Source organism: Acanthochromis polyacanthus, chromosome 8 (assembly GCF_021347895.1).
Source record: "Acanthochromis polyacanthus isolate Apoly-LR-REF ecotype Palm Island chromosome 8, KAUST_Apoly_ChrSc, whole genome shotgun sequence".
Lineage (NCBI taxonomy): Eukaryota > Metazoa > Chordata > Actinopteri > Pomacentridae > Acanthochromis > Acanthochromis polyacanthus.
Window position 1 is genome coordinate 40,838,803 of NC_067120.1, and position 25,684 is coordinate 40,864,486.

Consider the following 25,684-nt stretch of genomic DNA (forward strand, 5'->3'; position numbering starts at 1 on the left):
TCAAAGATAACTGTTTATTGTTTCCGGTTGTTTCTGTCAGAATCGTCACGCCTCTGTCGTCACTTAGTTACGCCCGCCTTCTGACTCTACACTTCATGGTGATTGGTCCGGCCAGTTTTAGGAGAATCCAGCCTCGAGCCTTATGGAGGGTAACTAGACCCACCCTGGCAGAGAATTAAATTTGTTGCCGTGGGTTGTCTAGCGCAGCTAGGCTAAGAATTAGTCATAAAACAGAAGATTTGTCATAAATCAGAAAAAAAGTGTCAAAAACAGGATTTATGTCAAAAAAGAATATTTATGTCATATATCTGAAAAGTTACATCCAAAACAGAGTTTGTGTCATAAAACAAAGACTTTTATGTCATGAAGCAGAAATTTAAAGTCAAAATCTAGAAGATTTATGTCAAACAGTTGGAATGTCCTAAAGCAAAAGATTTATGTCCAAAATCTGAAAATGTCTAAAAAAACAAAGATTTATGCCATAAAATAGAAGATTTGTCAAAAACTGAGAATTTATGTCATGTAATAGAAGATTTATGTCAAACAGTTGAAAAGTGAAGTGAAAAGCAGACGATTAGTGTCAACAGATGGCTTTGTGTAACAACAGGAACACTCCAGAATAAGTCAGTGATCACAAACAATCTGGACTGTTGCTTTATTTAATCTCTTTTCAGACACCACAAACTGAATATTACTGTTCAGAGTTCCTCACAGCTTCAGTGTTTGTCAGAAAACAGGAAAAGTGTCATCATTAATAAGAAACTGGCTGATAAAGTTCTAAATCTAACCCTAACCTTGAGGACATTCAGACGTTATAATAAATCTGTTCCAGCCGTTTCACATGAAGGTGAATCAGAGCTCTAACTAAAAAAGAGCAAACCCAGCAGCAGAAATAACCGAGCTGCTCTGGTTCTTCTGTAATAAAACCCACACACTCCTGAAGATTTAGATCAGAGGAAATAATTGAAAACGGCAGCGTGGGCGGAAAATGAAGGCGCAGATATTTACTGTTTCAGGAACATCCTCCACCAAAAACACAACAAGGAACAAGAAAAAACCCCAAAGTGAGCACGAAGCTAAAGATAGAGAACTAACGGGTGAAAAGTTCACATTAAACATGTGGAGGCACGATTTGTGTCAGAAAACCGAAGATTTATGTCAGAAAACTGAAGATTTGTGTCAGAAAAACTGAAGGTTTATGTCAGAAAACTGAAGTTTATGTCAGAAAACTGAAGGTTTATGTCAGAAAACTGAAGGTTTATGTCAGAAAACTGAAGATTTCTCAGAAAATGCAAGGTTTTGTAGGGCTGGACCCAATATCGAATATTCGTTCTCTCCGCCTTCGGCCCACATCGGCTCATCCCGCCATGTGATCACATAAACATTTTACACACATGTCTATAACATTTACACACATGTCTATAACATATACACATATGTCTATGTGATCACCCCTCCTCCCCCCAGACGAAAATATTCGGAGCTCGTCTCTTCTCTTCGGTCCACGTCTGCTCATCCCGTCGTGTTCGGGCTCATCTCGGCTCCTCCATTCCTGTTTCTTACCACCACCCTAATGTCGGGTGTCTGCCGACTCTGACGTCACGCTTCACTTGTTGCATAAACACAAGACAAGATGCTGAAGACCTCCGCTGTTTGGGAATTCTTCAGATCAACTGAAGACAAAACGAAGGCGAAATTTGTCAAAATATCCGAATATTCGGGCCGTCTCCGTTGTTGGACGTTACGGGGCGGAACGAATATCCGGATATTGGTCTTTAATAGGCCCAAATATTTGGAGGCCAGAAACCACTATTTGGGCCAGCCCTAGGTTTTTGACAAAAAAGAAAGATTTCTATCATTAAAAAGAAGATTTATGTAAAAACAGAAGATTTATGTCAATAAACAAAACGTTTAGGTCATAAGACTGGAAATTTGTGAAAAACGGAAGATTTTTGTCATCAAACAGACATTTTATTTGAAGACAAACCAGCAGAACATCCGACCGGTGCAATAATCTAATAATAATAATAATAATAATAATAATAATAAATAAATGATGTCTTCTTTCCTCTCATGTGTTTTCCACGTTTTCTTAACCCTTTACACTTCAGTGCGTCGTAGGTGTACCGCCGGCAGTACACCTACTAATTTGCATAGGAATTTCAAGAATGTCTGACGGCTTGCAAACCCGATTATACAAACACTATACGCCGATGGAAAGCTTAGATTCTCATGAATCCGCCGGTATAAACCACTTTCAGATGCGATTACTACAGCGGGTGAGAAAAACACATTTGTCCGACAAAAACGAATATCCATCCATCCGTTCTCTGTACACGGCTTCAACGCACACAGCGCGACTCACATTTCCGGGTTCATTATTACACACAGAAAAAAAGATTCCACAAAAAACGGCCATAATCCAACCTTTTACATCCAGATGACACAAGCCAGTAAAATATTTTGTCCAAAACATGTCCTGAAGTCGGTATAAAATCCACGAATCGGTCGTTTTCAAGGAAATGCACCTCCCGATGCACGTCCAATATTCCCCGTATTTTCGTCATTTTTTTATTTAAAAATAGAATATTAGCGATTTTTTGTACTGAAAACAGCTGGAATTGACTGAAGCTTAAAGGGTTAAAATCATTATTTCCTGTTCGCTGACGTCTCTGAACTCCCTTATCAGCCTGATGGTCAGATGTTCTGCTCACATGAATGAATGAAAAGAAAGAAAATCAGGTTCAAACCGTGAAAACCGATCAGACGGCCGAGAAACACCATCAGTCACATGATCCGGGTTTAAACAGGTTTACTGGAGGAGAAAACTCTGACAGAGCAAGCTGGACACATCAAAAGCCACAAGATTTACGTCCTAAAATGGAAAATTTATTACAAAGAAGATTTACATCAAAAACCACAAGATTTATGTAAAAAAAAACCAAAAAAACAAAGATATGTCATAAACTAGAAAATTTCCAAAAACTAAAAAGATTTATGTCATAAAACTGAAAAGTTACATCAAAGAATTCAAAAATTGTCATAAAACAGAAGATTAATGTAAAAAAAAAATGAAGTTTTATGTCATGAAATGAAAAATTTATGTCAAAAACCAAAAGATTTGTCAAAAAAAAGAAGATTCATAAACTAGAAAATTTAATTCAAAAACTAGAAAATTTCCAGAAACTAAAAGATTTATGTCATAAATCGAAACATTTATGTAAAAAAAACTATAAACTTTATCACAAAAACCAAAAATGAATGCCATAAAAAGAGCAGATCTGTGTCCTAAAGCAGAAGACAGCCGGATGATCTGAGCTGTCAGATTTAAAGAATCCAGATAAACGTTCTGATCTTCTGCAGATCTTTGCTTCCTGCTGCCTCAGAGTTTGGTACAACTTGATTCTGGACAGAAAACATGGAGAACTCTTGAACTTCCTGCTGTTAAACGCCCACTTCCTGTCCTCAGAGGGTCTTCTGGTTTCAGACTTTTAGGCCTTTAAGGTCGGACCGCCTGCTGAAAAGCATTCTGGGTAATTAACTCAGATGTTTGATCTCTGCTGGAATCAGACGTGTTTTATTCCAGAAACTCTTTTTGTTCCCTAAAAACTCTCCAGGAAAGAAGAACTTTTCTACGACGTTCTTCTTCTCATCCTGGAGGAACTCAACGCCCAAAGAAGCATCCAATAATCAATAATCAATCAATATTAGACGTTTGGTTTATGGACTTTCATTTGTGCCTCAATTCTGAACATTTGACAGAATGATGTTTTACTGCTGTCATTTATCCTCAGTTTGACCTCAGCATGGACTCGTCTTCCTTCTTCTTCAGTTTTCCTCACTGTTTGTGTATTTTATCTAAACTCGTTTTTCCTCACAGTAGCCTTGGTTTTTCTCACTACTTGTGTGCTTTTCCTCAATTTCAGCTCATTTTCTGTCACTGTTTGCTCATTTTCCCTCAACATGGACTCGTTTTTCCTCACTGAAAGTTCAGTTTTCCTCACTGTTTGCTAAATTTACCTCAATGTGGGCTCGTTTTTCCTCACGGTAACCTTGGGTTCCTCACTGCTTGTGTGCTTTTCACTCACTTTTGGCTCATTTTATCTCGCTGTTTGCTCATTTTACCTCAATATGGGAGCGTTTTTCTTCACTGTAGGCTCAGTTTTCTTCATTGTTAGCTCAGTTTTCCTTGCTGTTTTCTAATTTTGGTCACTTTCAGCTCATTTTCCTTCATTGTTTGTTCCTTTTTCCTTCACTCTGGGCTCATTTTACCTTAAGATGGGCAATGTTTTCCTCACTAAGTTAAATTTTCCTCACTGTTTGTTAATTTTACCTCAATGTGATTGTTTTTCGTCACTGTTTGCTAATTTTTCAACTCATCTTCCTTCACTGTTTGATAATTTGTCCTCACTGTCGACTCATTTTATGTCAATGTAAGTTAAATTTTCCTCACTGTTTGCTCGTTTTACCTCAGTATGGGCTAATTTTTCTTCACTGTACGCTCAGTTTTCCTCATTGTTAGCGAGCTTCCCTCACTGTTTGCTTATTTTACCTCAATGTGAGGACAGCAAGCACCATTTTCCCGCTCTTTTCCTCATCCTTATCCAGTCCTTTCCTCTCTAACATCAACAATAATGTAAAATTCTCCAGGTTTTCCAACATAACAAACCTCCATAGTTCTGGTTTCCTCATAGAGCTGGAGTTCTGTCTGATAAATGTGTTTGTTTCGTACTTAAAGATGTTGAATCCTGACAGAAAGTTAGAATGATGTTTCTGGAAAAGCTTAGATTTTGTACAGAAATGATCATAAACAAAAGAATTTATTTGCACAATGATGATTCCTTTACACTTTCATGCTTTAAATGTCGCAGAATTGTGGCACAAATATGCCTCCATACTGCGTTGAGTCTCCGTACGGATTGTTGAAACCTTCATACGCATCGTTGGAGCCTCCGTACAGATCGTTGGAGCCTCCGTACGGTTCGTTGGAGCCTCCGTACAGATCGTTGGAGCCTCCGTACAGATCGTTGGAGCCTCCGTAACGATCGTTGGAGCCTCACTACAGATTGTTGGAGCCTCCCTACAGATTGTTGGAGCCTCCCTACAGATCGTTGGAGCCTTCGTACGGATCGTTGGAGCTTCCATACATATCGTTGGAGCCTCCGTGCGAATCGTTGGAGCCTCCGTATCTATCGTTGGAGCCTCTGTACAGATCGTCGGAGTTTCCGTATGTATCGTTGGAGCCTCCGTGCATATCGTTGGAGCCTCCGTACCTTTTGTTGGAGCCTCCGTGCGTATCGTCGGAGCCTCCGTGCGTATCGTCGGAGCCTCCGTACGTATCGTAGGAGCCTCCGTGCGTATCGTCGGAGCCTCCGTGCGTATCGTCGGAGCCTCCGTGCGTATCGTCGGAGCCTCCGTGCGTATCGTCGGAGCCTCCGTACATATCGTAGGAGCCTCCGTGCGTATCGTTGGAGCCTCCGTACGTATTGTAGGAGCCTCCGTGCGTATCGTTGGAACCTCCGTACATATCGTAGGAGCCTCCATGTGTATCGTTGGAGCCTCTGTACAGATCGTCGGAGCTTCCGTACGTATCGTCGGAGCCTCCGTGCGTATCGTCGGAGCCTCCGTGCGTATCGTCGGAGCCTCCGTGCGTATCGTTGGAGCCTCCGTGCGTATCGTAGGAGCCGGAGCCTCCGTACATATCGTAGGAGCCTCCGTACATATCGTAGGAGCCTCTGTACATATCGTAGGAGCTTCCGTACGTATCGTCGGAGCCTCCGTGCGTATCGTAGGAGCCGGAGCCTCCGTGCGTATCGTTGGAGCCTCCGTACGTATTGTAGGAGCCTCCGTGCGTATCGTTGGAGCCTCCGTACATATCGTAGGAGCCTCCGTGCGTATCGTAGGAGCCTCCGTGCGTATCGTAGGAGCCTCCGTGCGTATCGTTGGAGCCTCCGTACATATCGTAGGAGCCTCCGTGCGTATCGTAGGAGCCTCCGTGCGTATCGTTGGAGCCTCCGTACGTATCGTAGGAGCCTCCGTGCGTATCGTTGGAGCCTCCGTACGTATTGTAGGAGCCTCCGTGCGTATCGTTGGAGCCTCCGTACATATCGTAGGAGCCTCCGTGCGTATCGTTGGAGCCTCCGTACATATCGTAGGAGCCTCCGTGCGTATCGTTGGAGCCTGCGTGCGTATCGTTGGAGCCTCCGTACCTTATGTTGGAGCCTCCGTGCGTATCGTTGGAGCCTCCGTACCTTTTATTGGAGCCTCCGTACGGATCGTTGGAGCTACTTTAGCTGATGGGACTTTTTCAGCTCAATCATTCGCTCCACTTTTCTCGACCAGAAGCTTTCCGTTAAACAACGCTGCTCTGCAACCAATAATTCAGAAACTGGATGAACTTTGATGATTGATCGTGTGGAAGTCGTCCGATCAGAAGCCATCAGCTACTGTGTAGCGTCAAACCTCCTGTCCACCTTCTGTTTTATCTTCCTGCCTCAGGTTTGGAGATCCTGGACTTTGAAAAAGTATCTTAGTTTCTGGGAATCTGGAAACATCCAACGAGCTATTTTATTATTTATTTATTTTATTAGTGTATTTAAAGGGATATTTATAGTAGTAAAAACCTGATGTCAGTCCTGCTGTGTGGCTTTTCTTTGTTTTCGCCTCCAAACACCACATTTATCAGGAACACAGACACAAGGAGTTGATGATATAAAATACATTTAATATAAAATAAAGGAGAAATGGGTGAATTTTCTCTTTTTGTTTTGAGCAGATTTTTTTGGCAACACCATGATAGCACACATGAAGGATGCCTTTGGTTGGATTCTATGCAAAGGTCTGGAACGTTTGATTCAGATTAAAGTCTACCTTTTAAGTCCAAGTGGATCAAGCATTAATTATTGCTTTTCCATGTTCTAGTGAAACTTTCTGCCATGCTTTTAAACATGTGTCATATGTAGATCAAAGGAAATGAACATTCTGTATTCTGCTCACCCTCATGTTAAAGTGTTCTATGGACAAACTGCAGCTGTGCTTTAACATGAGAGTGAGCAGAATACAGAATGTTCATTTCCTTTGATCTACATATGACACATGTTTAAAAGCATGGCAGAAAGTTTCACTAGAACATGGAAAAGCAATAATTAATGCTTGATCCACTTGGACTTAAAAGGTAGACTTTAATCTGAATCAAACGTTCCAGACCTTTGCATAGAATCCAACCAAAGGCATCCTTCATGGTGTTGGTCAGAAGCAGCATGGCTCCCCTGGTGTTGCTGCCATGTGTTGACAGCTCCTTCATGACTCTGGTGACTTCATTCAGTCCTTGAGCAGCCAAGATCACTTCTTCTGGTTTATCATAGACCCCCTGAAGACTTTATGGCTGCAAGGAGGGTTCAAAACAACAGCAAACTCATTGATTGTACAGTATACACCAGTTCTGTTCAGGTAACTTTTCTTCTAACAGAGATGCTGTTTAAAACAAAATCAAAGACAAATATTGACAGGCAGCAGCTAAAATGTTGACCTCAGTTTCTTTCCCTTCGTTCCTTGCTGGAACTCATGGAAGATCTGCTCTGGGACAGCAAGAAACCTTTTTGTATTTTTCTTCCAGGACTTGGATCTGAGCAGAGAGGAAGACAAATCATGTAGCAGATAAAATGTAAACACACTCACAGCTGGACAGAAAAAATACAAGAGAGCAGAGTGTTGAAGTAGATGGGGCATGTAGGTTTTTTAAAATACATATATATACACATACACACATATACACATAAAGACAAATTTTAAAAAAAAGTATAACCATGGAAATAAGGAAAATAAATGCAGAAAAATAAGAGATAAGTAAATAATATAAAGTATATATATCTAAATATACATATATACACACATCCTCTCATTACTCTTCTCCCTCTCCCTCACTTATTTAATAAAGACACATACACACGTGGACAAAATTGTTGGTACCCCTCAGTTAAAGAAGGAAAACCCACAATTCTCACTGAAATCACTTGAAACTCACAAAAGTAACAATAAATAAAAATTTATTGAAAATTAAATAATCAAAAACAGCCATTACTTTTGAATTGTTGATTAACATAATTATTTAAAAAAACAAACTAATGAAACAGGCCTGGACAAAAATGATGGTACCTCTATAAAAGATTGAAAACTATTTGACCAGAGTGACATGATTAACTCAGGTGTGTCATTTAATTGACATCACAGGTGTTTCCAAACTCATAATCAGTCAGTCTGCCTATTTAAAGGGAGACAAGTAGTCACCCTGCTGTTTGGTGAAAAGGTGTGTACCACACTGAACATGGACAACAGAAAGCGAAGGAGAGAATTGTCCCAGGACATCCGAAAAAAAATGATAGACAAACATCTTAAAGGTAAAGGCTATAAGACCATCTCTAAACAGCTTGAAGTTCCTGTGACAACAGTGGCTCATATTATTCAGAAGTTCAAGACCCACGGGACAGTAGCCAACCTCCCTGGACGTGGCCGCAAGAGGAAAATTGATGACAAATTGAAGAGACGGATCGTTGGAATTGTATCCAAAGAGCCCAGAGCAACCTCCAAAGAAATTAAAGGTGAACTCCAAGGCCAAGGTACATCAGTGTCAGATCGCACCATTCGTCGTTGTTTGAGCCAAAGTGGACTTCATGGGAGACGACCAAGGAGGACACCACTGCTGAAAAAAACTCATAAAAAAGCCAGACTGGAATTTGCAAAAATGCATGTTGACAAGCCACAAAGCTTCTGGGAGAATGTCCTTTGGACAGATGAGACCAAACTGGAGCTTTTTGGTAAGGCACATCAACTCTATGTTCATAGACTCAAAAACCAAGCATACGAAGAAAAGAACACTGTCCCTACGGTGAAACATGGAGGAGGCTCAGTAATGTTTTGGGGCTGCTTTGCTGCATCTGGCACAGGGTGTCTTGAAAGTGTGCAAGGTACGATGAAATCTGAAGACTATCAAGGCATTCTGGAGAGAAATGTGCTGCCTAGTGTCAGAAAGCTTGGTCTCAGTCGCAGGTCATGGGTCTTCCAACAGGACAACGATCCAAAACACACAGCCAAAAACACCCAAGAATGGCTGAGAGAAAAGCGTTGGACTATTCTAAAGTGGCCTTCTATGAGCCCAGATCTGAATCCCATTGAACATATGTGGAAGGAGCTGAAACATGCCATTTGGAGAAGACACCCATCAAACCTGAGACAACTGGAGCTGTTTGCTCATGAGGAGTGGGCCAAAATACCTGTTGACAGCTGCAGAACGCTCATTGACAAATACAGAAATCGTTTAATTGCAGTGATTGCCTCAAAAGGTTGTGCAACAAAATATTAAGTTATGGGTACCATCATTTTTGTCCAGCCCTATTTCATTAGTTTGTTTTTTTAAATAATTATGTTAATCAACAATTCAAAAGTGATGGCTGATTTTGATTATTTAATTTTCAATAAATTTTTATTTATTGTTACTTTTGTGAGTTTCAAGTGATTTCAGTGAGAATTGTGGGTTTTTCCTTCTTTAACTGAGGGGTACCAACAATTTTGTCCACGTGTGTATTCATATGGAGCTGGCCTTGGACCCAGATGTTCATGATAACCACCACCCCCCTTTTTAATCTGTAGCCTGCTAGTCCAGGGTGGGGGTTCTGAAGTGAGGGATCAGGGGGACCTTTGGAAGGTGTTCCTCATGCTGGTGACCTTAGAGCAGCAGCGGGCTGTGCTGAACTCTGGAACTAGAAACGCTTCTGGCCTGACAGTGGAGGAGTCTGCAATATCATCCCATGAAGCTCATAGTGGCCACCAGGTTTAAGGTCCAAGCAGCTGAAATGTCCAGCCCAACCAGGGAGTATGGCCACATTGTCATCATGGGTTCTGTACGGGCTGGGAGTATCTACCTTTGAAGGAAAACATGAAGGAGCCTTAATCAGTCGGCTATTGGTGTGCTATGCATAGCATCCTTTGGTCTTAGCTTGTTCTCCAAACAAATGAAAAAAGTGCTACTTACCTGGAATATTCTGTAGATTTTATCTCCATTCGTGTCGTCCTCCCTCAGCGTTAGCCTTTTGCTTCCTTTAAAAAGGATAGAACTGGTAGACTCCATGGAGCACGAGGAATTCTTGCCGGACACCAAGTGGACCAGACTAGCACCGTGACCTTCCTGACACACGGACCAATCCATGCGATTATTTAGTTATTTCTGGGCCACAGACTGAAAAGTGTAAAAACTGAAAATTGAATTTGGAAAAGGAGAAAATTAAGGCCTTTCCCCGAAAACCAAAATTTGAGTGAGAAATGCAAAGTTTTGTTTAAAACTACTTAAATAGTTGTTTCAGAAATGGCAATAGAAAAAATGGCCATAAATTTGTTTTTCAATTTGGATTTCAGAATTAGAAATAAAATGAACGGAAAGTACACGGACCTGTGAGCTCCATGATTTCTGCGTGGGCTTTGTCACTCCCAAAGAGAATAAAATTGGAAAAGCGCTCCATTAAAGCCGTTGTAGATGTGTTCACGATCCAGACCGGCTCTTAACTGTTCTTCCTCAGCGACTTCCGGTGTTGCAACAAACTAAAAAACAGCCATATTTTGTATTTCGGGTTAAAAAGCTAGAGCAAAAATCCAACTTACGGATTTGTGTCTGACTTAATTTCATGAGATTGTTCCAGAATAATGGACATCAGAAATCAGGAAAATGGGCAACAATTCTGGATTAATCTGCTGTTGGGTTTAAAACAAACAAAAATGCTCTTTTTCCTGATTTGTTCATCTTTGGTTTAAAAACTTTTAGAATACGCCTGTTTTTGTTGTTTTTCAGTTTCAACAGACGTTGGGAAATCAGAAAAAAAATGGCTTTTTTTGCTTATTTGTTGTTATTTTAAAGAAAATAAGTTCCTGTTTTCTTGTTGTTTTTTGGGGGTTTTTTCTGTTTATTGTTTGGTTCATTTCTCTCTTTTTTAATTATTTACATGTTTTTCAAATATTGGATTTAGGATGATATTTAAGAATGTGTGGAGTAAATTTTTCGTGCTTTCTTCCGTCCAGCCATCATCATTTTGGGCTGTCTGAACTTTTTAATAAAATAAAGTTGAATGAATGTTCTCCTCTGAACGAACCGAATAGATCTCTACTCCAGAAAATGTTCCACGTTTAATCAACCTTAAATGTGAGCAGCTCTGGATTCTCCTCGTGTCCGTTGGAGGCGTTGGGCTGCAGCTGCTAAATTTTGCATCAGCTTCAGATGCAGGTCGACTTCATGAAACATGGATGAGGTTCAGTTCTTTCATTCCACCGGCAAACATCAATCCAGTAATACGACTGTTTACCCTGCTGCTGCTGCACAAAACACCTCATCTGCATCACACACACACACACACACACACACACACACACACACACACACACACACACACACACACACACACACACACATACTGTGTTTTTCTGTCATTGTGTGGACATACCATTGACTCCCATTCATATCTACCCCCTAACCCTAACCCTAACCTTAACCTAACCTTAACCCAGACCAAAACAATGCCTAACCCTAAAGAAACGTTTTTGCAAGTTTACTTTTTTCAGTAACAACAACATGGCCAAGAAAACACTGTTTAAACTTGTAGGGACCAAAATGAGGTCCCCACAAGTGACATAGTTTTCGGTTTTCCTACAGTTGTGGGGACATTTGGTCCCCACAAGTATAGCCAGAGCCTGAGCACACACACACACACCCACACACACACACACACACACACACACACACACACACACACACACACACACAATCCTTAACGCCGTTTCACAAAAAGTTTCTGGAATCAGAGCGAACGCTGAGATTCACAACTTCAGGATGAAAACGTCTCTAAGGGATTTACAGTAATCTCATTATAAAACGATGCGTTCAGGTGTCTTGTTATGAAACGATGCGTTCAGGTGTCTCTTTATGAAACGATATGTTCAGGTGTCTCGTTATGAAATGATGCGTTCATGTGTCTCCTTATGAAACGATGCGTTCAGGTGTCTCGTTATGAAATGATGCGTTCAGGTGTCTCCTTATGAAACGATGCGTTCAGGTGTCTCGTTATGAAATGATGCGTTCAGGTGTCTCGTTATGAAATGATGCGTTCAGGTGTCTCATTATGAAACGATATGTTCAGGTGTCTCCTTATGAAACGATGCGTTCAGGTGTCTCCTTATGAAACGATGCGTTCAGGTGTCTCGTTATGAAACGATATGTTCAGGTGTCTCCTTATGAAACGATATGTTCAGGTGTCTCGTTATGAAACGATGCGTTCAGGTGTCTCGTTATGAAACGATGCGTTCAGGTGTCTCGTTATGAAACGATGCGTTCAGGTGTCTCCTTATGAAACGATATGTTCAGGTGTCTCGTTATGAAACGATATGTTCAGGTGTCTCCTTATGAAACGATGCGTTCAGGTGTCTCGTTATGAAACGATGCGTTCAGGTGTCTCGTTATGAAACGATATGTTCAGGTGTCTCGTTATGAAACGATATGTTCAGGTGTCTCCTTATGAAACGATGCGTTCAGGTGTCTCGTTATGAAACGATATGTTCAGGTGTCTCCTTATGAAACGATGCGTTCAGGTGTCTCCTTATGAAACGATGCGTTCAGGTGTCTCGTTATGAAACGATGCGTTCAGGTGTCTCGTTATGAAACGATGCGTTCAGGTGTCTCGTTATGAAATGATGCGTTCAGGTGTCTCGTTGTGAAACAATGTGTCAAAATCTAAATTTCACTGGTTTTTAAAGGAGAAAACCAAACGTTAATGAAGCAGAAAAGTCCGTGTACGGTTCACCCTTACCTTTTTCCGTTTCAAAATAAACTGAAAAAAACAAATAATTGTTTTGTTTTTTGTTTAAAATTTAAATTTGAAAAACGAAAAGTCGAGAAAGAAAAAATCGCTGCGTTTTCACCAATTTTAAGGTTTAAAAGAAAAAAGCCTTTTCCCATTTGAAAGCTGCCGTAGAACCAGAAATCAAAGTCAGAACTCGTGGCGACTTGACTTCATTTCTCTGTCCCAAACTCTGCACCACGTACTCTGACAACAATGAAGACATGTTTGTCTTATTCAGAGGGAGTACACGCATCACACGGAGAGCTCATGATCTCAGTCTGAACAAAACTGCTTTAATATTCCAAGGAAGTATTTTTGAAGAACTCTGATAAATTCGACCTGTTCCAGTTTAATCAGGTTAACTGGTGATAGTTTCCGTCTCCAGATGTTTCTTCATAGATTCATCCCCACCAGACCTGGCTGTGTGTGCAGTAAAGATACTAGATAAAGAAAACCTCACCGAAAAACATCGACATCACTACTTCATAAAGTCTATATCCATGTAAACATCACCTACAGACGGTAAAAACAAATGTGCAGGCGAAATAAAAAACGTGTTTTTATGAACGGTGAGAGGAAATGATGGAATCAGAGATGAAATCAGAGACCACAGTCTGACTCATCATGCCACCAATCAGTCCAAGACTTCCAGAAGTCCAAGAAGTCTCCTCTCTGGACCCTCTGGTTCTCCAGGTAGAACTCCAACAAAGCCATGATCAGCCAGGAGGCTTATGAGTTTCCCCACATCCACCCAGAGCCTCTCATCCTGGACAACTGGAAAAGGAGAGAGTCCAGGAGTTTGGTTCCAGAACCTTTACTGTGCATGGAGGTGAGTCCGGCCGTATCTAACCCGTACTGTTCATCCTCCTTCCCCACCAGTCACATCTTCACAGCTAGTCTACACCACCAGGGGGCGTCATGTCTAGTTTCCCACTTTTCTCCACTGCCAGGTGAACACAGCAGCTAACCCCAATGACTAGCCATGAGGGTGGTGGCCCCATGCTGCCTTTTCTGGTCGAACCCAACCGAAGCCTTGAAGTTTGGTTGCCAGACGCTCCCAGGTGAACTCCAGTCACAGGTCTGCTCCAGGAGGCCTCGCTCTTCCTGTTCTGGGTGAGATGGAAGCACTCAGGTTCTACATCCTCACAGCTAGTCTGCACCACCACAGTGTGGACAGTCTGTTTGCCCACTCTGTCTACTGAAGGTTTACGTAGCACCCAGCCTCAACGAGACAGGAGGCCTTGGTCTCTTGGGTCTGACTCTAGGAGGCCTCAGTCTTCCTACTCTGACCAAAGTGGCAGCTCTCCTTAGTTTCATCTTCATCAGGACCTTGTGGGTCACTCTTAGCTGGGTCCCTCCCCAGGACCAATGGGAGGTCCTACGGCTAATGGATCCAGCGACCCCTCCACCACGGTATGAACATTCACACATAAACATCGTGGTGTTCGTTCTACTGTCCTCCTTCTGTCTTCACTTTAATCCTCTCTTCCTCAGCAGATCCATTTCAGAGCAGCAGCTCCTCGTCTCTCTCAGCGTTTGGCTGCTGATGAAAGCAGCTCCTGAGTTTCCGTGAACACCTCGTAAACATCAAAGCTCGTCCAATGAGCCACCGGCTGCAGAACCGACAGCGAGGCCGACCGGCGGCTCAGCAATTAAAGCTTTAATGACGCGCCGTCGACCTCTGCTCTCGCCTCGTTGGCTGCTGAGTAACTTGAAGGCTGCACTTCGTTAAGGCCGTTGCCAGGTGACCGTGAGGTCTTAATGGAAGGGCAGCAGAGCCGTCCATCAATCAGGAGTGTTAGCAGCAGCTTTTTTATCTCCGCTGGCAGACAGAGGTGTTGACTGGAGGAAGAGGAGGGAAGTGGACGATGAGGGGAGGAGGACTGGTCTCCTCAGGGAGCTGATTATCAGATGAAGCGGCCAAATGCCACATCAGCAATATTTCAGCGTGGAAACGAATGAAAAGCTTCTGCTGGCAGGAAGAAGAAGGGCCTAATCTGCTGGTTCTAATTGGCCAGAACCGTTTCTCAGATGACATTGAAGTCTCATTCAGAGATTCTGTGGAAGAAGCTCCGGTTATTTTTAGTGTCATTTTAAAGTTCAGCGATTCAAACACGACTCCGGTCCAGAGAAAATGGTTCCTGACAACAGGTAATAAAACGTAGAAGTGAAGGCCGTTAGCGTGTTAATGTGGTGGAAACACGCTTTAACATCATCATAAAGTCAGAATGTGGGTCAGCAGTAATTACAATAACGGTTCCAGCATGCAGTTAAAACAGGTTAAAGCCTCCACAGACTCACTCTGCTGGAAAAAAGATTAAAAAAAAAAATCTCCTAAATAAAATATGTTGTGATAAAGTAAAGATAAATAATAATAATTACAATGAATGGTGGAATACCGTAAGGGAAATAACTGCAAATATCTGTCATCTTTAGCTGGTGTTAAATACAGTAAAATATCTATAAAAATACAGATTTTTTAAAGGTAGACACTATTACTATGTTTTTTCTGTGATTTTACAGCTTGTTGTCTGTAATAAATAAAATAATAATAATAGTAATGTTACGACAAATAATCATCATTATAATAGTGTAGACACTCATTGTTTTTGTTTTTATACTTTTTTCTGTGATTTACAGCATCTTATCTGTAATAAACAATAACAACAGTAATAAAATAATAATTATAATAATAATAATTCTATGGATATTGTTTATTTTTCCTGTTTTTGTGTTATTTGAATATTCTTTTTCTGTGATTTTGCTACATATTATCTATAATAAGAATAAAGGGAAAATTGTGAAATTTAATTTATTAATAATAATTATTATTATTGTTATTATTATATCAGTATTATTTAATAATAATAATATTTTTAAAATTGAAATGTAGTAAAAACTGTGTAATCTGACATTCAAACATTGTGAAAGAACAAATTAGCATTTAAAAAAAATTTGATGTGGACGCTGTTAATTTGCTCAATTACTTGTTTTGATTTTTAATATGTTTTTTTGTGATATTATCTGTAATTTAGGAAGAAACGGGGAAATTAATTATTATTATTATTATTATTATTACTTTATTTTTATTGAATTTATAAATTTCATTAAAATATTTTTAAAATTATTATTATATTTTTTATTTAAATGTAGTAAAAATTGTGTCATTTGACAGTCAAACGTTGTAAAAGAAGGAATTACCATTTGCAGAAATATTCATTTCTTTGTACATTAAAATAAACAGTATAAATAATAGCACAGTCTGGAAAGAAATATTATTTAAAACTCTTAAAAACTGTCAGACAAAAATGTGGCAAGATAATGGAAATAAGTTTAATAATGTGTTTTAATCTGTAAAATATAAAGAAAAAATTGCATTAAATTATAGATTTTTTTACAGTGTAACTTTCAGCCTTTTTAATGAACTTTTTCAGAACCTCATCAGTCCAGCAGACAGAACCAGGACATTTAGGAGGAGAAACCCCAGAGTCCTGAAACCAGATCAGTTTAAATCCATCCAGGAGTCTCAGTCTGAAGATAATCCAGATTTCACCAATTCTGGACAGTTTTCAAGTCATTTTGGACAAAATTTCAGGTCGTTTAGGACATTTCTGGAACAATCTGTGGAAGTCCTGAGTCATTTTGGAAGATTTTTGTTATTTTTTGGACAAATTATAATAATTTTGAGACAATTTAGTGTAATGTTGTACATCTTTTGTCAATTGAACAATTTTTTAGACATTTTTGACTAATGTTGAAAAATTTGGGATGATCTTTGTGTAATTTTATCCAAGTTTCTCTTCTAAGGAGCAGAAAAAGGTTTGAATTCATTGAGTGAACAGACTGAATTCCTGGACAGGAAGCCGAGCAGCGACGTGGGTTTGATGGAATCGTGAATCTCTGAGGACAGAAACTCTCCGTGCTGTGGGTTTAGAAAGTCTGATGGCAGACAGATGATGAAGGATCCTTTTCCAGCCCACGGAGCTCAGGAGTTATTAGAGTTGTAACAGCTCTGGCAGCAACCCGCCGACATCCTGCCAAGTGGAGGAGTCCGAGTCGACACCAGGGAGGAGGAAGAGGTTCTGAGTTGTTCTGGAGCCGATCAAGGACCGTCCACAGCAGAGTCTAGTTTAGGAACACCTTTCATACAAATAAAACCAACATTGTCTTTCCAGACAGGCTGATTACAGCATGACAGGGGTTAGAGGTAGTTTTTGTCAAATGTTCTGGTTGTTTTTTACAATCAACCATGTTTTTTTTTTTTAAATTCAGGCCCCAAAGTAGAAACTTGGCTGACCAGCATGAACATGGTTCTAAACTCAGCCGTGAACAGATGTCAAGGATCAGGGATGTTTATTGTCTTTGCATTTCTACAACAAAACTTTATTGGCACCTTTTAAAAAACAACACAGTAAAACAAACAACAACAATATTAATATTAATAACAAGTATTAAAAAATAAAAAGAAGTATTTACAAAAAGTAAAGAGGCTAAAAGTGAGGAGCAACGACTGCTTTAAAGAGTAAAAACAACGCTGAGTTTGAGATGTTATTGCACATTAACGTGATGATGGTCCATCAGGGGGGTAGGAGGGGCAATAGTTCTAGCTCTGGGATGTTTGTAGGTGAGGGAGAGGGAGGAGGTATAATGGAGGTAGAAGCTCTGGTCGTGTTCTGGTGTGTTCTGGTGGCCCAGAACCTCCTCACTGACGACAGGGGGACAAACAGGAAGTGTCCTGGACTGCTGACGTCCACGCAGATGGACCCTGATCTTCTCTGCTTAGTGTACACAGAGTCCAGGTCCTGGATCAGCTCCCATGGTCCTCTGGTCCACCTCTACCACCTGGGACAGGTCCTGTCTTTCCTTCACTGTGCAGCCCTGGCAGAGGATGCTCTCCATGGTGCTTCTGTAGAAGTTTCTGAGCAGTGGTGGGGCCAGACCAGCCTGCTTCAGGAAGAACATCCACTGCTGGGCTTTTGTCACCAGTTTGGAGGCGTTAAGTGTCCATGTCAGATCCTCTCTCTTCTCCTCTGATATGGAGTGGGGACTGTATGACTCTCCTGGTCCTCCTGAAGTTCATGATGACTTCCTTTGTCTTGGTGGTGTTGAGGACCAGGTCGTTGTCTGCACACCACCCTACCAGATGTTGGACCTCCTGCCTGTACCAGGTCTCACTGTTGTCCCTGATAACCACCGTGGTATCAAACTTCATCAGGGTGTTGGAGGAGTGGGTGGAGACACAGTCCATGGTGAAGAGTGCTGGACTAAGAACACAGCCCTGAGGTGTTCCTGGTTCTGGTTCTGGATGTCAGGTTCTCCATCCTGACATGCTGTTGGTGAGAAAGTCCATAATCCATGAACATAGTGTGGTGGAGAGTCCAAGGTTGGTGAGTTTATGCACCAGTTTACGGGGGACTACAGTGTTGAAGGCACTGCTAAAATCCACAAAGATCATCCTGACGTATACATCCAGCTGCTCCAGGTGGGTTAGAGCTGTATGAAGAGCAACCGAGACATCATCCTCTGTAGATCTGATGTCTGTCCACATCTGTAGGGATGCTTCTCTTGATGTGTTCCAGCACCGTCCTCTGAAAACTCTTCATGATGATCGGGGTGAGGACGACTGGGCGGTAAATCCCTGAGGGTTGTAACGGCAGACTGTTTGGACACGTCGTAAGATCGAAGACTTCACAGAATCTGTAAAGATTCAGAAACATTCAGTGACAAAAAAATCTTATCTGCATCATCATCACCCCTCAGATTTATCAGATTTATCAAAATACTTCCTTCTTCCATCGAAGCATCGATCCAGTAATGTCATGTGTACTTACATATCAATCACAGTTCTCCTCTTAGGTTCTAACTTGTCCTGGGGTGTTTGTGGATTGTTGCTTTGGTACATTTTCTTCATCTAGAGGATCTCAGTCTTCTTCCACTGCTGCTTCTTAATTAGTTCAATCAGCTATAAAAGAGATAATATTGGATTTTAATTAGATACCAGGAGCTGCAGATTTATTCACATTTCTGTTGTTTGTCTGAGTGAGAGATTTAAAGTATAACAGAATACATTTAGAGTCAGACGCTGCTTTATCTGTAAAACTCTGCTGTGATGGAAACCTGTCTTTAAAAAACAGAACTAAAGTTATGATGTTAGATTGTTTTTATTCCCTCATCTTCAGAGTCTGAGTGAGATTATGTTCCCAGAAGGATTCTTTATGTCTTATTACAAATATTACTGAAACCCCCCCCCCACAAATGTTCTTTTATTTCTTCGGCTCAAGTGAAATAAAAATGATCTCATTCAGCTTTTAATGGCAGCGATAATGTTTCGTCCTAATATCTCATCTCCGCTGTGGATTCATCAGCACTCAGGCCCAATGTAGTGTTAAATTAGACGGGAGCGTCCAGATGTTCCTCACCACAAACCACAGTAGTCCCACTGTTTTAGCTGCTCTCCTACCATTCACGCATTCAATTTACCAAAAAGAACAGTTTGACTGGTTTTATTTCTACGTTTCTACAGGATAAAACAAGTGAGTAGGTTCTTGTGCAACATCACGGTAATGTAAAACGATGTAAAGTTTTATCAGCGAACAAAGACTGCATCAATTTAAAGATAAACAGCAAAATATTTTCTCTAATGAACTATAAAAACCAGAAACTATTAAGACTACTTGGAAAATTCAGGCCCCAAAGTAGAAACTGAGCCTTCCTGTATGAACATGGTTCTAAAGGAGCTGAGAACATCAGAACGTTCTCAGTTCTGGACCTATGGACTGGATCTATCTATGTCTGCATCATGGCTCCACATGGAGAAGAACTGAACAGAGGAAGAGAAACATCTGACTGAGAGACTCGACAAAGATGGAAAAAGATCCAGGAAGATCAGTGAGCAACTAAAAACCAGAGAAGCACAGAGACAGCAGGAACCAGGAGGTCTAGAAGGAGTCATAGTTCCACTAATCAGGAGGTCTAGAAGGAGTCATAGTTCCACTAATCAGGAGGTCTAGAAGGAGTCATAGTTCCACTAATCAGGAGGTCTAGAAGGAGTCATAGTTCCACTAATCAGGAGGTCTAGAAGGAGTCATAGTACCACTAATCAGGTCTAGAGGGAGTCATAGTTCCACTAATCAGGAGGTCTAGAAGGAGTCATAGTTCCACTAATCAGGAGGTCTAGAAGGAGTCATAGTTCCACTAATCAGGTCTAGAAGGAGTCATAGTTCCACTAATCAGGAGGTCTAGAAGGAGTCATAGTACCACTAATCAGGAGGTCTAGAAGGAGTCATAGTTCCACTAATCAGAAGGTCTCGAAGGAGTCATAGTTCCACTAATCAGGTCTAGAAGGAGTCACAGTTCCACTAATCAGGAGGTCTAGAAGGAGTCATAGTACCACTAATCAGGAGGTCTAGAAGGAGTCATAGTTCCACTAATCAGGAGGTCTAGAAGGAGTCATAGTTCCACTAATCAGGAGGTCTAGAAGGAGTCATAGTTCCACTAATCAGGAGGTCTAGAAGGAGTCATAGTTCCACTAATCAGGAGGTCTAGAAGGAGTCATAGTACCACTAATCAGGTCTAGAGGGAGTCATAGTTCCACTAATCAGGAGGTCTAGAAGGAGTCATAGTTCCACTAATCAGGAGGTCTAGAAGGAGTCATAGTTCCACTAATCAGGTCTAGAAGGAGTCATAGTTCCACTAATCAGGAGGTCTAGAAGGAGTCATAGTACCACTAATCAGGAGGTCTAGAAGGAGTCATAGTTCCACTAATCAGAAGGTCTCGAAGGAGTCATAGTTCCACTAATCAGGTCTAGAAGGAGTCATAGTTCCACTAATCAGGAGGTCTAGAAGGAGTCATAGTACCACTAATCAGGAGGTCTAGAAGGAGTCATAGTTCCACTAATCAGGAGGTCTAGAAGGAGTCATAGTTCCACTAATCAGGAGGTCTAGAAGGAGTCATAGTTCCACTAATCAGGTCTAGAAGGAGTCATAGTTCCACTGATCACTAATTGTGTCTCATTGTAATCTATTCATGGCATTTTGTGATCGTTATGTGTCACTTTGTGATTGTTTTGTGTTTCTTCTTACCAGAATTGCCACATTGAATGTATGGTCCTGACAGTGAAGCACGGTTGTTTTGTGTCTCTGCGGTCACTTTGCATTTTGCGTGGTCATTTTGTGTATTTTTTGTGTGTGATGTGACTTTTTTGTTGTTTTGTGTGTCTTTGTGCTTGTTTTGTGTCTCATTGTGCTCTTTTTGTTTCATTTTGTGAGCGCTTTGTGCTTGTTTTGTGTTTCTCTCCTGATGAGGACTACCACAGTGAATCATAGTCCTGACAGTGAAGATGGGAGCGTGACAACACCAAAATACTGACCGACCAGATGAATCCCGATCCGCAGAAGCAGGAAGAAGAGGAATATTCCAGCAGAGAAGCATCCAAAGAACAACATCACAGCAGAGTTAGAGAACAAAGTGAAACTAGAACCTGGACAGTGTGAGTCCTGACTTGAATCCAACAGAAGCCCTTTGTGGTGTTTTTTAAAAAGAGAAAGGCAGAGCAACACATCCCCTCCAACAAAAAGCAGCTGGAGAAGAACAGTCTGTGAAGAACGTCAGAACATCTCCGTGCAGGGGAGGATCGTCATGAAAAATACAAGGAAAAGTCTTGAATCTCAGTATCGACTTTTGTTGCGCTGAGCTCCAGCTGAGGGGTTTGTGTTTCTGAAACAGTGAATATTAACTGATAGTGGTTAATTATACATGAGGCCAATACTCTCCTGTTCTACTTAGAAGTAATCTGATTACTGGGAGGTGACACAGTTTCGAATCCTCTGACATTTGGGTGGTAAACTCACTCCTCAGCTACATAAATATGAACCATCGTCTGTGCCTCAGCGCTCTGCTTTGAACATGTGTCGCCTCTTTCGGTATTATTTCAGCCTCGGCTCTCGGTGGAACGTGTCAGCGGTGATGGATCCCTCTCATGAGTAAACACCACCAACAAAAGGTGCATTTGTGTCGTGCTGCTGTTCTCAGGCCCTGGCAGCTATATAGGAAAAGAAGGGAGAGGAGGGAAAAAGAGGTGTATTAGCAGGGCTGTCATGTACCGAGCTGTGGGATGTATTACAGCTAGAAGCAGTTTTAAAACAAGTTGGGGTGCTGCCAAGAAAGTCTCAGAGCAATATCTTCAGCCGTATGGATGAGGGAGTGTGTTCTGGCCGAGCTGCCACCAGCCTCTGACAATATTTAATATTGCATAGCTGGAACCTGCTGGGAAATCATGTCCAGGACGTCTGACGGGCTTAAATAAAACCACAGTACAATCAGCAACTGTTGAAACGTGCACAAACCACGTCTCTACATTAGTTTGTTCCACTTAAGATGGCAGCTGTCTGTCATTTTATTATTCTGAGTATCAACGCTGTCGTATTTACCCACATAAAAGATGTTATTTTGTAATTTGTAAATGAAAAAATAAATAAACTGTAATAATGTAGTGCACCGTGTGGTCTACATTATCAAAAATAACGCCATTCGTTATATTTTATTGTTATTTTCATGTTTTGGTTTCAGTTCTGGTCACTTTTCTACAGATAATGATCTTCACTGAGCTAACCGGTACAACGCTGCCACCGTCTGGCCAGAACCGGAAACTACAATTCATAAAGTTGTTCATTCAACTGTTGCAACACCGATATCTGACGTGTTATATATAATATTTTAGACCATTTAAATGACAAATTAAACTAAAACAAATCGTGGATCTTTTAATCTTGTAAATAAATCAGCGGGCGGAACCTTTGCATGCCGGAAGTGGACCGGTGTTTGGGTGACACGGCTGCAGCGCTTCCTGTCCTGAGTTCTGGGAGCTCTTCGTTTTTACGGTCATGTTTAAGAATGTTCTGAGCAGACTGGTGACAGAAACGGTTCGTTCCCGTCGGTATGTGCCAAACGGGCCGGTAATCCAGCGACTGATTCCCGCCTCCGGCCCGGTCCGGACCTTCACCGACCGGAAGGGCGAAGCGCAGCCGCAGTTTGACGCCTCGCTGCTGGACGTCCTGGTGTGTCCGCTGTCCAAGAAGCCCCTGAGGTGACGGAAAGATCCGTTTATAACTGCTAATATTCACTCATTGATGTTCTAATTCTGTCTGTGGTCAGTTTAAGTAAATGTAATTCATTTTAAACCGTCAGAGGTGACGGAAAAACACGAAGATCTGCAGAAAGACGAATATCTGACGGAAAAACACGAGTATCTGACGGGAAAACACGAGTATCTGACGGAAAACATGAATATCTGATAGAAAGATGCGGTTTTAAGTTCAGATACTCCCTCAGTCATGTTCTAATTCTGTCCGTGGTCAGTTCAGGTAAATTAGTTTTAATTAAAAGTGTCTGAGGGGCAGAAACATTTCAAGGACTTCAGCTAAAAACTACTAAACATGCGGAGCTGCCTCCTGAATATAATAATTATAGGAATATTTTACAGAGAAACCACTACAAATACAGGAATATAGCAATAAAACGTTTTAAAAGTCGCTCTAAATGAGTCAGGTTAATATCTGTAGTTAATAACAACTCTGGGCTGTAGTCTTGATATTTATATATGTTTAGAAATACATAAATATATGGTATAGTACAAGGTAAGATGTTTTTTAGGCTATTTTTGATATTTTTTAAAGACAATACATATGTTTTTACATTTTTGTCATGTTTTATTAGAAATTTAGGGACTTTTAATGTTTTGCTTTTTTGGATATTTTTCATTAACATTTTTTGATATTTAATCAATAATTTATCATTTCTATGAATATTTTGGGACACTTTATTCCAGTAAAAGCAGAACTGAGTGAAATGTGAACACGACCATGAGATAAAGTGGAGAGAACTCAGATGTTCCTCCTCCTAAATGTCATGGTTCTATCTGCTGGACCGATGAAGTTCTGAAAATGTCCATTAAAAAGGGATAAATGTGAGTTCTGGTAAAAACTGGCACCAGATCAGTTTTACATGCATGGAATGATGGGAAAAGTGCATTAAAAACCATAAATCTGGACCCCCTCTGTGAACTTCAAGGACCTGGAACTCTGGAGACATTCTGAGGCTGTTTCTAGTATAAAGCAGCAGATACTGTTCAGAATATTTAAACGGTGTCCTAAAGCTCATGTGAGAATCTCTGTGTGTCTGATGTCTCTGCAGGTACGACGCTGAAACCAACGAGCTGATCAACGAGGAGCTCGGCATCGCCTACCCCATCCTGGACGGGATCCCCAACATGATCCCTCAGGAGGCTCGGCTCATCCAGAAGGATTCTGCAGAAACGCCGACACACTGACAAACTAGACGTTCCTCCTCCTGCTGCTCCTCTGAGAACACAGATCTCAGGATGTTCTCGCTGCCGCTCATGGTGGGTCTGGTTCCCATCCTGTCTCTGCTGGGCTTGTTCTACTCGGCGGCGGTGGACGAGAACTTCCCTCAGGGCTGCACCAGCAGCAGCAGTCTGTGTTTCTACAGCCTGCTGCTGCCGGTCACCATCCCTGTCTACGTCTTCTTCCACCTGTGGAGCTGGATGGGCATCAAGCTCTTCAGACACAACTAGACCTCCTTCATGTCCTCATCAACAGAAAGTGATCCGGGTTTTTACAGAGTTCATCAATCAGAGCAGAAATGGACTCATTCCTCCACTAACTCCCTAAAAAGCCGACACTGAGAGAAGGTTTGCTTTAAAGTTCAGTGTATGAAGCTAAAGCAGCTAATTTCACATTTCAGCATCTCCTGTTAGCTCCTGCTGTCTCTTAGAATAGAACACGTTTCTATTTGTTCATAGAGATTAAACCAATAAAACTCGAGAACAAACCCTCTGAACTCTGACTTCTTTATAATAAATTAACTTTTAATTGATAAATGATGACGTTTCACACAGAACCAACAAAGATTTGAGGAAAAAAATCTAACAAAACGGTTTCAGAGGAACTTTATACAAACTAGACTGGAATTTGAACCTCAATGCAAAAAAGTGATGGAAGATAACAAGGAGATCATTATCGGTTCAGTTTTTGTTTGTTTTGGATCCATTAAAACATTCAACAGTGTCCTCGAACATCACACCTGTACAGGTAAACACTGACACATGGAGAATTCAGGATAAAATTAAATCTGAGAAGAAATCCTCTAAACCTCCTCTGAACATCTGGTTCTTCATCTAAAGGATTTTCATGATCAGAGTTCTACCTTCAGACTGAGAATATCTCCAGAGTTCCAGGTCCTTAAAGTCCATAGAGGAGAACCTGGAGAATGTTCTGGAGTATACTCTAGAAGTTTCTACAGGGGACGCTCAAGAGTACGCTTGAACTTCCTGTTTCATCAAAACAGGAAATCCCTAAAATGTTTACGACTTTATTACTTCTCAGTCTGGAAGTCTCCAGTTCTGAATGTTCTAAGTGAGAGGAAACTTAAAGACTGGAAGCAGGAAAGAAGAACAGTTGTTAGTAGGTCTACTCTAGATGGACTTCAAGGACCTGAAACTCTGCAGATATTCCCAGTTTGAAGGTAGAACTCTGATCATTGATAAAGAATAAAATGGTTGTGAGGAGGTTTTATTCAGAGCTAAAGCTACTTGAACGTTGTTGAACCAAACATCTGGACTTCGTATCTCATCTGGTAGAAACGTGAAAGTGTTACAGCTTTGTGTCCAGAAACCTTTGAGTTTCCGTCGTATCTCAGCGGCTCTTCCTCTTCTTGACGTCTCGTCCCAGAGCGAGCTTCATCAGCGGTGACTCTGGTCTCGGTGAACCCCCGTCTCCTTTGGTCTTGAAGA

At 41.2% G+C, this 25,684-nt stretch overlaps 3 protein-coding genes and 2 long non-coding RNA genes across 49 annotated transcripts; 4 read left to right on the forward strand and 1 right to left on the reverse strand.

Annotated features, from left to right (window-relative positions):
* Window positions 1–4,858: 4,858 nt before the first annotated feature.
* LOC127535127 (uncharacterized) lies at window positions 4,859–6,367 on the reverse strand. Its single transcript, XM_051952190.1, has 4 exons — window positions 6,244–6,367; window positions 6,013–6,159; window positions 5,119–5,286; window positions 4,859–5,034 (listed from the first exon to the last, which is right to left on the reverse strand). Exons 2-4 carry the CDS (start codon window positions 6,146–6,148, stop codon window positions 4,859–4,861), a joined length of 480 nt encoding a protein of 159 aa, XP_051808150.1. The 5' UTR covers window positions 6,149–6,159; window positions 6,244–6,367.
* Window positions 6,368–9,522: 3,155 nt separating this feature from the next.
* Window positions 9,523–12,832, forward strand: LOC127535252 (uncharacterized). 12 transcript variants are annotated; one of them, XR_007944080.1, is made up of 5 exons: window positions 9,523–12,092; window positions 12,177–12,232; window positions 12,289–12,372; window positions 12,429–12,484; window positions 12,625–12,832. It is a non-coding gene; the product is annotated as an uncharacterized LOC127535252 (long non-coding RNA). The 12 variants fall into 12 exon arrangements; XR_007944077.1 differs by lacking the exon at window positions 12,177–12,232 and having other exon boundaries at window positions 9,523–12,148; window positions 12,597–12,832; XR_007944081.1 differs by lacking the exon at window positions 12,177–12,232 and having other exon boundaries at window positions 9,523–12,148; window positions 12,653–12,832.
* Window positions 12,833–19,615: 6,783 nt separating this feature from the next.
* Window positions 19,616–22,298, forward strand: LOC127535230 (uncharacterized). 34 transcript variants are annotated; one of them, XR_007944040.1, is made up of 6 exons: window positions 19,619–19,947; window positions 19,979–20,046; window positions 20,078–20,179; window positions 20,245–20,445; window positions 20,477–20,646; window positions 20,678–22,298. It is a non-coding gene; the product is annotated as an uncharacterized LOC127535230 (long non-coding RNA). The 34 variants fall into 34 exon arrangements; XR_007944031.1 differs by having other exon boundaries at window positions 19,621–19,978; window positions 20,010–20,046; XR_007944043.1 differs by having other exon boundaries at window positions 19,621–19,947; window positions 20,013–20,046.
* Window positions 22,299–22,689: 391 nt separating this feature from the next.
* LOC110966472 (protein preY, mitochondrial) lies at window positions 22,690–24,216 on the forward strand. Its single transcript, XM_022215845.2, has 2 exons — window positions 22,690–22,960; window positions 24,067–24,216. Exons 1-2 carry the CDS (start codon window positions 22,758–22,760, stop codon window positions 24,200–24,202), a joined length of 339 nt encoding a protein of 112 aa, XP_022071537.2. The 5' UTR covers window positions 22,690–22,757; the 3' UTR covers window positions 24,203–24,216.
* A 37-nt stretch (window positions 24,217–24,253) lies between these two features.
* LOC110966473 (phosphatidylinositol N-acetylglucosaminyltransferase subunit Y) lies at window positions 24,254–24,724 on the forward strand. Its single transcript, XM_022215846.2, has one exon. The coding sequence runs from the start codon at window positions 24,254–24,256 to the stop codon at window positions 24,464–24,466; it is 213 nt and encodes a 70-aa protein (XP_022071538.1). The 3' UTR covers window positions 24,467–24,724.
* Window positions 24,725–25,684: the final 960 nt, after the last annotated feature.

Bases quoted from the DNA above. Each gene is read 5' to 3' on its own strand.
- LOC127535127 (XM_051952190.1), bottom strand. From the start codon at position 6,148: ATGTACGGAGGCTCCAACGATACGCACGGAGGCTCCTACGATATGTAC. The intron at 5,287-6,012 runs GCTCCAACGATA...ATACGCACGGAG, and splicing joins CTCCTACGATACGTACGGAG to GCTCCAACAAAAGGTACGGA. The intron at 5,035-5,118 runs GCTCCAACGATC...ATCGTTACGGAG, and splicing joins CTCCAACGATCCGTACGAAG to GCTCCAACGATCTGTACGGA.
- LOC110966472 (XM_022215845.2), top strand. From the start codon at position 22,758: ATGTTTAAGAATGTTCTGAGCAGACTGGTGACAGAAACGGTTCGTTCC. The intron at 22,961-24,066 runs GTGACGGAAAGA...ATGTCTCTGCAG, and splicing joins CTGTCCAAGAAGCCCCTGAG to GTACGACGCTGAAACCAACG.
- LOC110966473 (XM_022215846.2), top strand. From the start codon at position 24,254: ATGTTCTCGCTGCCGCTCATGGTGGGTCTGGTTCCCATCCTGTCTCTG.